Source organism: Arachis duranensis, chromosome 6, assembly GCF_000817695.3.
Source record: "Arachis duranensis cultivar V14167 chromosome 6, aradu.V14167.gnm2.J7QH, whole genome shotgun sequence".
In the NCBI taxonomy this organism is placed as follows: Eukaryota; Viridiplantae; Streptophyta; class Magnoliopsida; order Fabales; family Fabaceae; genus Arachis; species Arachis duranensis.
Window position 1 is genome coordinate 23,093,557 of NC_029777.3, and position 15,344 is coordinate 23,108,900.

At 31.7% G+C, this 15,344-nt stretch overlaps 2 protein-coding genes across 2 annotated transcripts; both read right to left on the minus strand.

Moving 5' to 3' along the window:
- Window positions 1-2,874: 2,874 nt before the first annotated feature.
- On the minus strand, window positions 2,875-4,613 carry LOC107493419 (60S ribosomal protein L4). The gene is made up of 2 exons (XM_016114521.2): window positions 3,436-4,613; window positions 2,875-3,167 (listed from the first exon to the last, which is right to left on the minus strand). The coding sequence occupies exons 1-2, from the start codon at window positions 4,540-4,542 to the stop codon at window positions 3,054-3,056; spliced, it is 1,221 nt and encodes a 406-aa protein (XP_015970007.1). The 5' UTR covers window positions 4,543-4,613; the 3' UTR covers window positions 2,875-3,053.
- Window positions 4,614-7,324: 2,711 nt separating this feature from the next.
- LOC107493417 (protein REVEILLE 8) lies at window positions 7,325-10,477 on the minus strand. Its single transcript, XM_052251382.1, is given in 9 exon segments — window positions 7,325-8,132; window positions 8,134-8,193; window positions 8,419-8,478; window positions 8,972-9,081; window positions 9,184-9,264; window positions 9,368-9,532; window positions 9,619-9,742; window positions 9,828-9,885; window positions 10,271-10,477. Coding segments are annotated over 9 exon segments (825 nt in total). The 5' UTR covers window positions 10,405-10,477; the 3' UTR covers window positions 7,325-8,099.
- Between the last annotated feature and the right edge of the window lie 4,867 nt (window positions 10,478-15,344).

The following is a 15,344-nucleotide window of genomic DNA, read 5'->3' on the forward strand; positions in this document are numbered from 1 at the left end:
CATATAAAAATTGATTACAATGTGATAATTAGTGATAAGATGTTGTACAGAGTTTTGAAGATAGCAAGAGAGAAGTATGTTGGTAATGAGAAGGCTCAATATGGAAAGCTTAGAGATTACCTACAAGAACTACACAGAAGCAATCATAGTTCAACTGCTCTGTTAGCAGTGGAGCCAATTCCCCAGTCCCTTCCACTGTTTGACAAGTTGTATGTGTGCTTGGATGCTTGTAAAAAGGGGTTTATGTGTGCTTGAATGCCAAGATAGTCCACTACAGAGGAAAACCCATTTTGACAATGCTGGAAGAGTTGAGATGCTACATCATGAGGAGGATGGCCCAGCATAAGATAGTTTTGAGCACCTATACAGGCATAGTGGCACCAGTGCAACAAAAGAGGATGGATGACATCATGAAAGAATGCAAATACTGGACTGCTCAATGGACTGGTGATGATGTTAGAAAAATTTTTGAGGTGCAATATCACATGAAGAAAGTGGGGTGGATCTAGGAAACAATACATGTTCTTGTAACATGTGGCAACTTACAGGTAATGGTTACACTTTCCTTGGATTAATTTCTTAATTAGTGCTCCATTGAAATTTTCTGGGTTGACTTAAAGGATATTTTTTATGGTGTGCTTAACATACTATTTGGTTTAACATTCTGATATATTCATCATATATTAATCACAATTCCAATTTACATGAGACACCAGGGATCTCTTGTGTGCATGCAATGGCTGCAATTGGCAGAAGAGGAGATAGACCAGAGGGATATGTCCATCAATGGCTGAAGATGGATGCATCCAAATTAAGAGACCAACTGGGCGTCCTGTGAATCGAAGGAGACCTGATGCAGTGGAAGACGGTCCTGATGGGACAAAGGCCAAGAAGACCTTCAGAGTAATATGCTCCAAGTGTGGAGAAATTGGTCACAATTCCAAAACTTACAAAGCGGCACCCCAGCAAGGATCATCTTCAAAAGGCAAAGGAAAGAAGAAGCAGGCCCAAACACAGTATGAGATGGCTGTTTCTCAATCAGGCCCTTTATCTCAGGTAACATCTATTGCATTAGTTTTCATTTGCAGAGTCTTAGTTTGCACAATATTGTGGTATAGACCATTGCCCTTGTATGCGGGACCTATCTGCACCATAAATGTTATTCTATAGGGACTTAGTTGTCTTATAAGTTATTCTTTAGGTACTAACTGCCTTATAATTGGTCATACAAAATGAAGGATATGTAGAAGGTGGCATGCAACCTCCTAATCCTATCTCTCATGAGACTCAAACTAAAAATCCTCACTCACAAGCCACAACTAATTTCTCAAGCAAACCCAAGGTATGCTACTTGTAATTAGATTAATGTGAATGTTTAAATTTGTAAGAAATATACTAATAACAATCTTGTAAATTCTAGGCTCAGCAACTGTTCAGACGTCCAAAGCAAACAATTAGGAGGTGCCAGGTATAGGGGAGCATCGGTGCAGATACAACTGCAGCTACCACCAGTCATACAGCATCTGGAATGTTTAAATTCATCCAACACCGAGATTGAACCAATCTAAGAAGAAATGACCCTTTTAAGAATCAGTGTGCAACTTATTATAGACACCATATTTTGTTATGTTCGAGGAAATAGAACCTCTTTGTTTGGTTTGTTTTGGTGTTCTCTGTATTTAAGACAACAGACTTCTTGTTTAGTTTGGTTTGCTTTTAGTGTATGTTGAAGGAAACAAACCTTTGTTTTGTTTCATTTGATTTATGTTGTTATTGAATCAAATTACTTGTGTAGTTACAATGTTTTGAATATCATTTAAGTCACCGTTTTGATATATGACTGCAACAACCGAAAAGCAATGTATTTCTTTTATCCATATAAACGGCGTCATTTAGCTGCACTGCCCTCTATTGCGGAGACCTATTTGTCCCTTAAAAAACGACGTTGTTCTCTTATGCTCCAACACGACATCGTTTTGTCCAGCAAGGACAGGGACCAAACTGTCCTCGACGTGACGCATCACTCTTAATCCGACATGTCAGCCAGGTTACCTCCACGTAGGACGTCAACCTTAAACCTGACCAGCTCAACCTGGTGTGGGGACGTATCTGGTATATAGCTCAGAAGGTCAGGAACAAAATTTTAGTTAAATTTTGTTAGAGACAAATCTGTCTAAACGTGAATTCCTTGAAACATATTTGAAGTATTACTCTAATAAATATATTATAAATTATTTATAAAAAAATCCAACAAATTTCAATAAACTTAATTTAAAGGCCTACAAAATAAAAGAACTAAAACATCTCTTAATTCTTCCATTGTCTTAATATCTTCCATACCTGCTAAAGGGAATACACCCTTTCTTTAGGCAACCAACAACGTCTCCACAATATTCAAACCCATTAAAGTACACTATCTCGATGGTATCAGCTAATAGTTGATTTTTAAAATTATCATACTATAGATGAACAAAAGAAGGTAGTATAAAACACAAGTTGTATGAGATAAATTATAATTTCAAATAAACAACTAAACAAATAAATAAAATCTAACATTATTAACTATTTAGATTAACTAAATAACTTTAATAACTTATATGTCAATAAAATATGTTAAATTCGTGATAGTAATCATAATTGCCGTTTATTTGAAATATATTTTAGAAATTATTATTAATGTGTTTGTAGTTTTACAAGAATGCTTTAATTGTTTAATGATCTTATCAATATGCATGTACCGTTAAGCCAAATCAACATAGGGTTAAAATGGGTTTTTATGGTGTTATTTTTTTTAAAAAAATTATGGAGTTTCAGAACTCGAAACAACAAGGGAGTATTCTAAGTTGTAACAGTCACCATAATAAAACTATAGCATTTGTGAAGACAAACATGTTTTCATATCCAGATGAAAATAGAGACGGGGAACCTAACAAAAACCACCAAATCTGCAAAGTTCTCCAACAATATAATTGATTTATCAAAACTGCAAAGAAATACAATCCAAAAACAAGGCAAAGTAACAAATGAAAAATCTAAATAGGAGTCGATGAAGTTCACTGTGAAACTCCCAACCACTTGGAGAAGTTGTCAAATTCGGCATAATCAGAGTCAGAAACCATGGTTTGGTACCAAGCCTTTCCCGCAGCTCTGATAGCAGAAGCATCCTCCTGCCGAGGAATAATAAACATTCATAGTAAGTATCAGTTTAAACAATTGCCAACTCTTAAATCATCAACCTATAAATCAAACATCCTACCATCAAGATATCGATTCAAGGTTTCAAAAACAATGCAGCACAAATTAAAAGAACACAGCATAACTACCAACTCATTACAGTGCAACTAATCATACAATCAAACCCTACACCAAAATAGTTGAAAACGATATCACTATGGCAATAAGGATATCAATGAAGAATAAGACAGCGAATCATACCTTGGAAACAGTACTGCGCTTCTTGTCGAGCTTCTCCTTCTTAGTCTTAACACGCTGTGCCTCAGCGAGAAGCGCCATTCTCTTAGCAGCCTTAGCATAAGGATTCAACCTTAGCATCACATTCAAGTTCTTGAGAGGGTTCTTCTTGAGAGTGGCCCTCCTAATCTCCTTCTTAATGGGCCTCACAACAGACTGAACCTCATCAGAGTTAATAATCCTAGCCAGGTCAGCATTCACCATCTTTGACCTTGGAAGAACGTAACCGTTCTTCTTCTCCGATGCCTTCTCGAAGGTTCCATAGATCGAATCAAGTTTCTCGAACGCTGACTTGGTCCAAATCACGAACCTGCCGAGGTGGCCACCGGGAGCGAGCTTCAGAAGGTTCAGCCTCTCCACATTTGCGACCTCCACGCCGGGAATGTTCCTGAAAGCCTTAACGGCCTTAGCGCCTTCGGTTCCGTACACGATCAGAGGTCCCTTGCGGGAAATATAGCGGCGGTTCCTCATCTTCCCTTTCCCAGGGCGGATCCCGTGGCTGTCCTTGGCTTTCTCCGCGTCGGGAAATGCTCCGATTTGCTTCAAAACCTTGAGGGCCTCCTTCGTTTTCTCGACGCCTTCAACGGTGTCGCTGACGACGAGAGGGAGCTCGGGTACGGACTCGATCCGGTGACCGCGGGCAAGGACCAAGGAGGGGACCGCGGAGGCGGCGATGGCGGACACGACGGCGAACCTCTTCTGGTTCACGTTGATCTTGCGGTGCCAGCGGCGCCAGATCTTGGTAGGAGCGAACATGCGGCCGCCACGACACATGTTTCCGAAGGCTCCCTGACCGGCACGGTGAGTACCACCGCCAGGAACACGAGGGATACGCGAGACGGCACGGCCAGTTCCCCAGGACTCGGCGGAGGTCTGGTGACCGGCACGACGGGAGACGGCGTAGGGCTGGCGAGAGTTCTTCGAGATGTTGTCGTGGACGAAGGTGACGATATCAGGGCGGATGGAGGCCTTCATGACGTCAGGAAGTGGTACGGTTGCGGCGGAGTCGGTGGCCATGTCGCCCTCAAGGGCTTGAACGGTGACGATGGGACGAGCTGCTGCTGCCGCCATTGGAGTTGAGTTTTGAGTTTGGACAAACACTGAAACTAGGGTTTTTGGCTGTGGCAGGAGAAGAGTTTAGGGTTAGTGAGGTGCTTATGTAGGTTCCTTTTCCGTGGGCCTCTTTCTTAATTGGGCTTTCTTTAGGTCCATCCATGTTTTAAGATTTAAAGTACGTAACAATAGTATTACCAAAACACATAGTATGTAATATTAGCAATACCAAAAACCATTGCGACGAATATTAGCCTATGCGCCGAAAATCACCTACACGGAATATCTCAATTTATCATAGAAAATAAGGGTGTTTTATGGGTCGGACCGGACCAAGTTTAATTAGTCTTTTCTAAAAAGGTCACGGTCTATTTTAATCTAATCCAAAAGTGATATGAAATAAATTTATAAATTTTATATACTAAAATAATAAAATTATCATAAAAAAAATTGAAACTGGGCAAACAGCCGGAAAAATAATTAGAACTCGATTCGAAAATAACACTCAATAAAATTAGCAAATTTAAACTTAACAAAATATGTCTTATATCTAGATTAATTTGGATCTTAAACACCTATAATAGAAAAATTTTTAAATTATAAAAAAAAGAATTATAAAAGAATATAGATCTATAAAAAAATTAATAAAATGATAAAATTAGAGACTAATCATCATTAAATTTATAATTTTTATTATATGAAAATTCTACTATCTCTAACTTTTTTTTCTTTAAAAGATCTTGATCCTTTTTAAATTGGATAGTTGTGTTGCATGTCAAACTATTCGAATTTATAGTATGTTATAATAAAATTGTTTGTTACATGAAAAATGTATCAAGTTATCTATTATCTATTAAGAAAAAATTATTTTAATAAATTTATACTTTACCTTATAATAAATAGTAAATAAATTAATTTGAATTGAGCTGGAACAAAATTGAAATAATTTTAAAACGTTAGTAAATTAAATAGGACGAAAATATTAGAGACAAAAATAATACATTACTCTTAGAAGAATTATTAAATCAAATAAAATAATAAGAAATTTTAATAAAACAAATTACATTAGAAATTCAAAATTTTTACTGATATTTGAAGATTGGCGAGTAGATAAACTTGCAAAAAAACAAAAAAATATGGTATATTTACAATAAAATATAAATTATACCTTTTTATCTTTAATATACTAAAAATCTTATGTTTAATTTAATTTAATTAAATTTTATTTTTAAAATAAATTTTAATTTTTTCTTTTCAATAATTTTAATTTTTTTCGATAGATAATTATTCAATTCATTTTTTAATTTTTTTCTTAATTAAAATAAATTTAATTAGAATAAAATAATATAATTGAGAGTAATTTATTTAGATGTAATTAAAGAAAAATTGAAAATTTATCTACGGCAAAAATTTGATATTACTACTAGATAAAATTAGAATTTGTTTCAAAATTAAAAATAAAGTTTACTTAAATAAAATATTAAAGAAATTTGGTGCACTAGATTAAGAAAATGTATAATTTATACTTTATTATATACATATCATAATCTTTTTATCTCTTTTTATAGGTTTATGTACTAAAATTCTTAGGAGACAATAATTTTTAGTATTTTTAACCATCATTTGACCAACAAAAATATTAAATTGTCTTTAATAAATAAATTTTATTAATTTATGTGTGCAAATTTTGAAAAATGTGAGTGCAAATTATATTGATTTATGTGTGCAAATTCTGATAAATATAGGTATAAATTATATGATTTTTGTGTGAAAAAAACCCTGTAAATACGAATGCTAATTATTGCTGACTAAGTGCCGACCAAAAATGATAATATTTGCTAGTCATGTAGCATCACTCTAAGTAAAAATATTTAAAAGTAAAATTTTAAAAAAATTACTTAGAATGAAACTAAAGTAATTAAGAATAATTTATTTAGATATGGTTAAAAAATAATTGAATAATTATGTAGAATAAAAAATTAATATTATTAAAGGATAAAATTAAAATTTATTTTAAAATTTAAATAAAATTTTTTTGAATTAAACATTAAAAAAAGTTTGGTACATTAAAGACAAAAGTGTATAATTTAAACTTTCACCAAAAATTTATCTATTAGTTATTCTACAAGTATTTTATGATAAGTAAATATTTTGAATTTATAATGCAATTTATTTTGTTAAAATTTATTTTTATTTTACTTAATTTAGTCATTCTTCTAAGAGTAATAGTGTATCATTTTTGTCCTCAATATTTTTATCCTATTTAAGTTCTTAATAGCTTAATATTTTAAAATTGTTTTAATGTTGTTTCATCATTAACTTTCTTAACAAATTACTAATGACAAAATAAATTGACATAATTTTAAAATATTAAAGACTTAAATAAGATAATTTAAAAATTGAAATAATTTTAAAATTTATTCCAAATATTAAGATAAAAATAATACTTTATTCGTTATTAGTTAACCATTGAGTTCTTACTTCCGAGCAAATCCTTATATACATATATACTGTCATATTATTCTTTGGAAAATGATAATTTCACTTTTATTTTTGATAATACCGCTCCAAATATGATCTTCTGACATTATAATTGTATATATGTTTTATTTAAAAATAATAGCATTATTAAAAAAAAAGGGACAATATCCATTTCCTATTCTTTCACCCTCAATTTTTTCCTTAAAAGAAGCACTCCTTTTGGGAGTTAAAATTATAGTGACGGGTATCCAATTACATTTTAATCATATTGCAGTTAACCTTTGATGGCTGTATATTATACTGGAAGACTCTCATCTCATGGGAAGTAATTGAAATTGTAATTAAAATATCAACTTAAGCATTCTAAAGACCTCCTCTTGTATTGGTCCCCAGTTTGAAAAATGTCGGTATAGTTTCTAGATATACGATAACAATATGAAATTCCAAACTGGTGGCCGTTATTATACTATACATAATCCAGATCACATGTGTGAAGAAATTGGGATCACTTTCCATTCTGATGCACTTATGCTGATAGTTGAAAGCTTAAAGCTGGTATCTCTACCCCCAATCAAGAAAGACATACATAACAAGTTTTGTCTTCAAGTTTATACATCTTCCGAAGTGAAAAGCCACATTCATAATAGGTGTCTCCCCATCTCCCCCCTGCCTATATAAATACACTTGAAACCTCAATTATAGTAGTAAATAGTAATAATAATCAGAACTATATATATGTGTGTCTACTTCAAGACCACATGCATCAAATACTACAAAAGCTTATATATGTATCCAATATAGTATTTGCTGAAGAATATTTCGGATTTGCATCTTCAGCAGCATTTTCTATCATTTATACACTCTCTCCCCCTGGCCGAGGCTACAAAGGCCATAGTTGTCTGGTCACTTTTATCTTTAAAGGCTTCACAAAGAGAGTGCATTATTCTTTGCTGACTCTTGCTTCGTGAAACTGCGGTCTTCCATCCAAATTTGGCACAGCCAACTGTAAAAGCAGGTTTTATTGAAAAGGAGAGAAAACGATGCAACAAATGATTGAAAGAACACTTACCAAATCCACCAAAATGGGTAGCTAGCTAAGCTGTTAGACATGATAGGTCATTTGTTTGCTTCTTGACATTCAATTCCAACTGTCTTTGTATTGACATCATATAACGACAATGACTTCTTCTACATCCAAAAAATAACAAAAAAGATAAAACTATCATTTCTAATTATAAAAAAAATTTAAAGGTTGAGATTCGAACCATGAAGTTCGTAAACTGATTCGATACCATCTAAGATTAGGTTAGTTTGTGAGATGGATATCAAATTAGTTTACTTCTTTTATGGTTAGAATTGTCAATACTAAAGCATTAGCATATAATCATGATTGACTTTGATTTTGAAGCTTACAAAGGGCTCAATGTCAGGGCTAGACAAGTTGATTGTGAGATTTTTCATTAACAACAAAACCTGCACAAGAGAACCAAATATATCAATGTTAGTCCTCACTCAACCGACAAAAGATAAAAATAATCACCAGATCTTCTTTAACAAAGATTGCAGGCAGTTCTGAAAAGGAAAACTTGTTTTGGTATTTTGACCTTGAAAATGGTAGCTAACTTATACTCTCATCCATTTTGCATATCACCATAGGCATATATGAACAAGTTATGAGGTATAAAACAGCATAATCAAGTTTGAATATCAAATAGCAATGATCATTATGCTGGCAACTGCATTGAAAGTCAAATTTCACTAACTGCTTTAATTTATCAGAAAGATAGATATAGTTGGGGCTGTAGTTATAAGTTGTCCAACAAATACACTTGGAAGATTAAATTAGTTCACAACTCTCATAAATGTGACCGTAGCTTTACCAAATACTGATGACATTTGAGGGCCTTGGTGGTTCATGAAGAGCTCATGAATGATTACAATCATAATATAAGTTGTATCAACTTACAGTTTCAAAATTTATAGGATCCATTTCCTTCAGCTTATGAACATGGCCTCTAGTGTCAGGATCAAAAACGCTTCCAATAAAGCTGTAAACTTCAGCAAAATCCGGCAAACCTGTAAATTTTAGTCAAGTTGAGCCGGTCACCCCTAGTTAGGTACCGATTTCAATATGATTACAAATGTAAAGCAAAAATCTAACATGAATAAGATCATTACCAGGAATTACACAAGCTTGTTTTCCATGATTTGGCATCTCAGTAGCCGCCGGCATTCTAATCCCCCTTGATCCAATATCATCTGAATTATCAATATAATAAGTGGTGAAAATTTCCAGTTAGTACTAAATTATAGACTATTAACATCAACCAAACAACAAAAACAACAGAGAGAATATGCATGCCTTCATTTCCAGTAAGATTTGTGATGAGTTCATCCTGGCAGAGCATGAGTTTATTGGATTCAGCATTCATGAGCATTGAATTTTCATCCCATGTTACTGCATAGCCAGGTAAAAGGGTGTTTCTTGAAGAATCATAAGCAATAGATGCTGGAAATGGCATCAAAACTGGCCAATCCATAAATAGCATGTCAGAGATCCAGAAGTTGTGATTCTAGAAACAAAACATCACCATATCTTAAATAGAAGCAAACCATTTTTTGATGCCTTTTGTGGGTAAGGGTGAGCAGCTTTTCGCTTAGGACGAGGAGGAGGCACATGTGCAGTTGTCCCGTTCTTTTGAACTTTCAAGAAGTACTTTTGGGCATGGCTACGAATCTAAAGAGCATTGATTCATAGTTGAGAATTGGAGAAACAAAGAGCAATGAGCCCAAGATAGAAATGAAAAGAACATGGACACAACCTGAATAACAGTTTTTGAGCCTACAAAATCCTCAATTTTCTTCCAATCTCTGTCAAATCTGAGAAATTCACAAACATGTCATTCATTTGATCAAGGAAACTCAAAACAGGATTCAAACTAAACAGGCTGGAGGTGAACACGACAACAAAAAAGAAGTCACAAAATATGGAGACATATGTATGAAGAGTGCATGCAAAAACCATCAAAGTGAACGGTTCCAAATGAATCTGTTACCAAACTGGTCCAAAGACTAATAAATAAAACCACCACTTAAGCGAGTTTCTTTAAGCATCTAGTGAGGGATTCGAACCCTCAAGGCCACACGATTTCTCTCTCTTTCTATTTTAATACAAAGAAGAAAAAGCATATAAAGTAGAAAAAGAAAGTAAATAAAAGAAAAAAGCATGATTGATTGTATGGGAAGTAAGTAAGTAAGTACGGACAGTTGAAGAGCTTCGAGGAACTTGTCGTGTTCTTCGTCGGACCAGCTCTCTCTGGATTTGGTAATGGTGTAAGGCTTTCTGACCTTCTTGGCAGAGGCTTGATCAGTGGAAGTTGAAGAAGAAGAAGGCGCCATTGGCTGATGAAGAAGCACTGCTTCCGTTCTTCTTCTTCTTCTTCTTCTTCGTTATATATGTCCTGCCTCAACTATTCCCACAGCAGGTATTAATAAAAGGAGCAATCATTATGAATAATAAAATTTATTATTTTGACTGAGAGTAATACTAGATAACTAATTTTTTAATTAATGTTTAATAATTGTTATTTTAAAATTTAGATTTTAAATAATAAATTCTAAATTTTAAATTATAAATTTAAATATTAAAATTTGTTAATATTAACTTATAAATTAATTTCTTATATTTTTCTTTGAGAAATAATTAGTTAATATACTAAAGAAAAAATTTTGGGAGCTAATATTGCACGGCCAACATTTAACTTATGAAAAGAAATCAAAATTCTTAAAAAATAAGAACATTCCAAATTCAATTAGAAAAAACATTCGAAATTTAAACTCGATAAAAAAATGATTTCTAATAGACTTTATAATGAATTTGTTTAACAATTTGCTATAGTGTTACTATATAGTGTTAGTTTTCTAACAATACTCTATTCTAAATCTTAAATACTAGATTTTAAATCCTAAATTCTATACATCAATCCTCTGTATTAATAAAAAATATTGGCCTAAGATTTCTTTAATAAAAATATGTTTGCACTCTTTTGTACATTTTTTTAAGTAGACTGCTTGCTATTAATATTTTTAGTTATTATAAAAATAAAGAGTTAGTTAATATTGTTTAAAATAAAAAATAAAAAATATTATAATTATTTACTATTTTTATTTTATAGAAAATAATATTTTTCATTAATTATTTTTAATTAAAAAATAAAAAGTGTACAAGAGATATACACAAAAGAAATATATATCATTCTTTTAATAATAAAATGTATATTTTTTCTTAAAAATTTTTTCTTACTCAACAATCTGATAAAAAGAAGAATTAAGAATTTGACACAGAAAAGAGATTTTCTTTCAATATTTTTATATAGTTAAAAACGTTAATTTCCAATTTTTTAATGTAAAGGAAAAAAAAAGTTGTGCGGTACAGAATTGTTAGGGGAAGAAAAAAAAAAGATGAAAAAGAATTCCCACAAATTTCAATTCATGATGGTCTCATGTTATGTTATGTTGGGTCTCTTTCTATTTTGCCTTGCGTGCTTCTTTCCTTTACACCACACATAATGCCATATGCCCCAACCTAACCAGTAACCAACTTTCCAGTCCTTCCCTCCACTTGTAACCACTTTGCCTATTTAATGTCACTTATTAGGTAATAATACCAAAATATGTCCCTTAGATAAATTTTTATGTAAGATTTCATTTTCATTTTTATGTGTTTTAATTATTCTGATAATTTTTATAATTTTTTAAATTTATATAAATATATATATATAAATTAAGTTTTTATATTATTTTTTATTTTGTAATTATGTTTTTTTCATTTCAAAAAGATTGAAATTAACATAATATTTTTTTAAAAAAAATATGTGATCAAAGATCTAGTTAGTTTTTTAATTATAAATACCTTCGATTTGTAAAAAAAAAAATATTCAGTTAACTCTAATATTTTTTACACTAAAAATTATAAAATTTAAAATAATGTACCAATCTAATTAAAAATAATATATAAAAACCTAATTGCAAACTTGATTAATCTATAAGGACAATAATAGAATAATTAAACCTTTTTATATCATCGTCTATGTGAATTATAAAATATAAAATAATTTTTAGCAAGAATAGTTAACCATATCATAAATTCATAATATGAGTACTCATAATTCAAATACAGTTATTAATTTTTGGGTTAAGTATGATTTTGTTTTCTAAAGTATTGTGGAAAATTTTTTTTGTACCCAACCTTTTTTTTAATACAAAATAGTCTCTAATGTTTAACCTAGTTTTAAAATCGTTCCTAAGGTTTAACTTGGTTTTAAATTTTTTGCGGCAAAAGCGGAGACAGAAGTGGATCGTGGATAGCTTCTTCTTCTTCTTTCCTTTCCCCTTCTTCTTCTTCTCTTCTCTCTTCACAGGAGTAGAAATACTTTTCTTCTTTTATTTATTTTTTATAATTTTTTTTGTTATGGATAATTTGGTTTAAAATTTTAAGATTTAAATAAAAATGATAATCTTAAGAACGATTTTGCATACAAAAGAAGGTTGGAAACGAAAAAAAATTTTCAACCTATATCTTAGAAACTAAAGTCGTATTTAACCAATTTAGTAGATATTTGATTGAAAAACATTATCTAAGCACCTCAGCTTATTGTTTTACTGGTAGCTTTTTTAATAAATTTGCAGTTCAGAAAGCACCAATATATAATTTTACACCTTAAAAATATAAGAATAATCTTGTGACATGCACACAGATGCTGGAGTTGAAGAAACAAAGGAGTGACAAGGAACTAAAAAGAGGGGAGGATGTTGTGTGAAAAAGGAGGGAATGACGGTGAAGCCAAATAAACGAGTGGGTCCATCCGTCCATGTCCATGACCACTAAAGTTTGGAGATTGATATGTGGGCCTGTACTCAGCCCACTAGTATGAAATTCGAGCTGTTGGGGAAGAACATCAGCCACAAGGATCCATGTGCAACAATGCATGTAGCGCTTCTCGTTTGCGTTGGGTAGCAGAAAATTAAAAAATTAATCGCACCCTTAATTGCATATGTAATACAAAGCTTTGCTAATAATAATAAAAATAAGCCAATGAGTTATAATTCAAATAGTATAATTTTTTTATATTTATCTAAAAAGTTGCAGGTTCAAATCTTCCTATCTTTAATAAAAATAAAGTATATTTTTTTAAAAGTTTATTAAAATTTTTAAAAATATTTTTAACTTTTTATTTTATTTTAACTTTGTTTTTGAAGCTTTCGATTTGTATTAAATTTATCCATAACGATTAATTTTTCAAAAAATTTATGATCAAATATTTAGCAATAATTTCATAAAAACGATTTTTAACACAAGCAAATCAGACATAGTTATTATGCATTATTATTAGATTAATCTATTTTTAAAATTTTTAACAAATTTTAAAAATAAAAAATATATTTTATCCTAATATTAATTATGCTAACACTACATTAATGTAAGTATTTAGTTGGAAATTGTTTAAAGGTATATATATATATACACTTCGGGACATAACGGCCAAGAAAAAAATAAAAGGCTAAACAAAAACTCTTTTAGAAAATACAGGGCTAATAAAATCTACATGAAAATTTGAAAGAATATATAAAGAAATACAAAAGAAATTATATTTCAGTTGAAGTTCACGTTCTTGTTATGTCAATCTATCCGTAAAAGTATTCGCTTTTTAAAATTCATGATAGATGTTTCAGTTATTTTTAACTTATTATAATGCTTTTTGATAGCCACAACTAATATTCTTATTTAGTATAATTCGATAATTACTACTTTGAATTCCATTTTCATGCAAACGTTCATATATCTAAAGTTTAGAGCATAAGTCCAAACCCAATAGAATACTTAGAGTTCTGTCAAAGTCACTATATAACACTTCCATCTGAATTGAATCCAATGGATCTATTTTTCAATAAAGCACAGAATCCATTCTTGACCCAAACTATCTCCTTGTAAGCTGAATTATACTCCTTAGCTAAATGCACAACCAAAGTATAGATGTTACCTTTATATAATACATTATTCCTCTAAAAAAATATGCTTGTTACGATACTAAAGGGAGCAAAGGATATTAATAAACAAAAGGGGATAAGGAACACCTTCGTAGTAGAATTGAGATGATAAGCTTTTTAACAATCAGAAAAGGAGAGGTTGATTAAAGAACATATCTGAACTCAACAAAGCACCGATGGTCTTCCTCAAATTTTTTGTGATTCTACCATCACGAAGGATGTAAAGCAGAGGCTTTGAAAAAAAAACCACAAAGCAAGTATCCTATTGGGTCATGTGCCTACGGGTTCGGGTGTCATTTGACAAAAAGACTTCATTAGCCACTAATCAAAGAAATATATGCAATCTAAGATTCTGAAAATTGGACTGGACCGGTCGGTTCAATCGAATTAACTGGAAACTGGTCAATCTAGCCAGTCCGATTGACCTTTAGAACCATCCTACAAAAAATCAGTTAAAAAACCGGTCAAGTATTTTAAAGTTCTGGTTTTGTGATATATCCCAGAAACGGCATTGTTTTGATGCTAGGAAAAAAAAAAAAAGAAGAAGAAAAACCCACTAACCTAACCCAGTGCCTTTACCCTAACAAAGTCACACCTCCCTCAGTCCTCTCCCTTCCAAGTTCTAACCCTAATTTCTAATTTTTCTCCAATGATCAGAACTTCAAAAGGAACTCCGCCATCCCTATCATAATTGATGCCGGCAGTGACCACCAGCGATTGCCTCCCTCGTGGTTCAAAGCTTCTGTCGGCGACGGTGTCGTCATCATCATCGTCTAGTCGTCTTGAAGCTTCTGTCGTCTGGTCATCTGAAGCTTCTGTCATTGATTTTGTCTGGTCATGTGATCGTCGGAAGCACAATTCGAAGCTTCTGTTGTTGTCATCGTTGGCTAGTCAGTTTGAAACTTCTGCCGTCGTGGACTCTAGACCTTCTTTGCTCTCTCTGTCGCAGTGAGTTCTTCAATTTTTCAATTATTTTTTTATTTTGTTAACTATATAAATTGCTGCAGTGAGTTCTTTAGTTTTTTATCTCAGTTAATTTTTTTATTTTGTTAATTATATGAATTGCCACAGAGTTCTTTAGTTCTTCAGTTTGTTGTTCTATATTTTTTTGTTTATTTAATTTTGGATTCTGGATTTTGAATGCTGAATATAATTTTGATATAATTTTGGATTTTGAATTGCTGTAGTTCTGAATGTTTCTAGAATTGCTATAAACTTTGAATCTTTTTATGCTTATGAATTTTGACATAATTTTGTTTTATCTTAATTAAAATAAAATGTACATTAATACG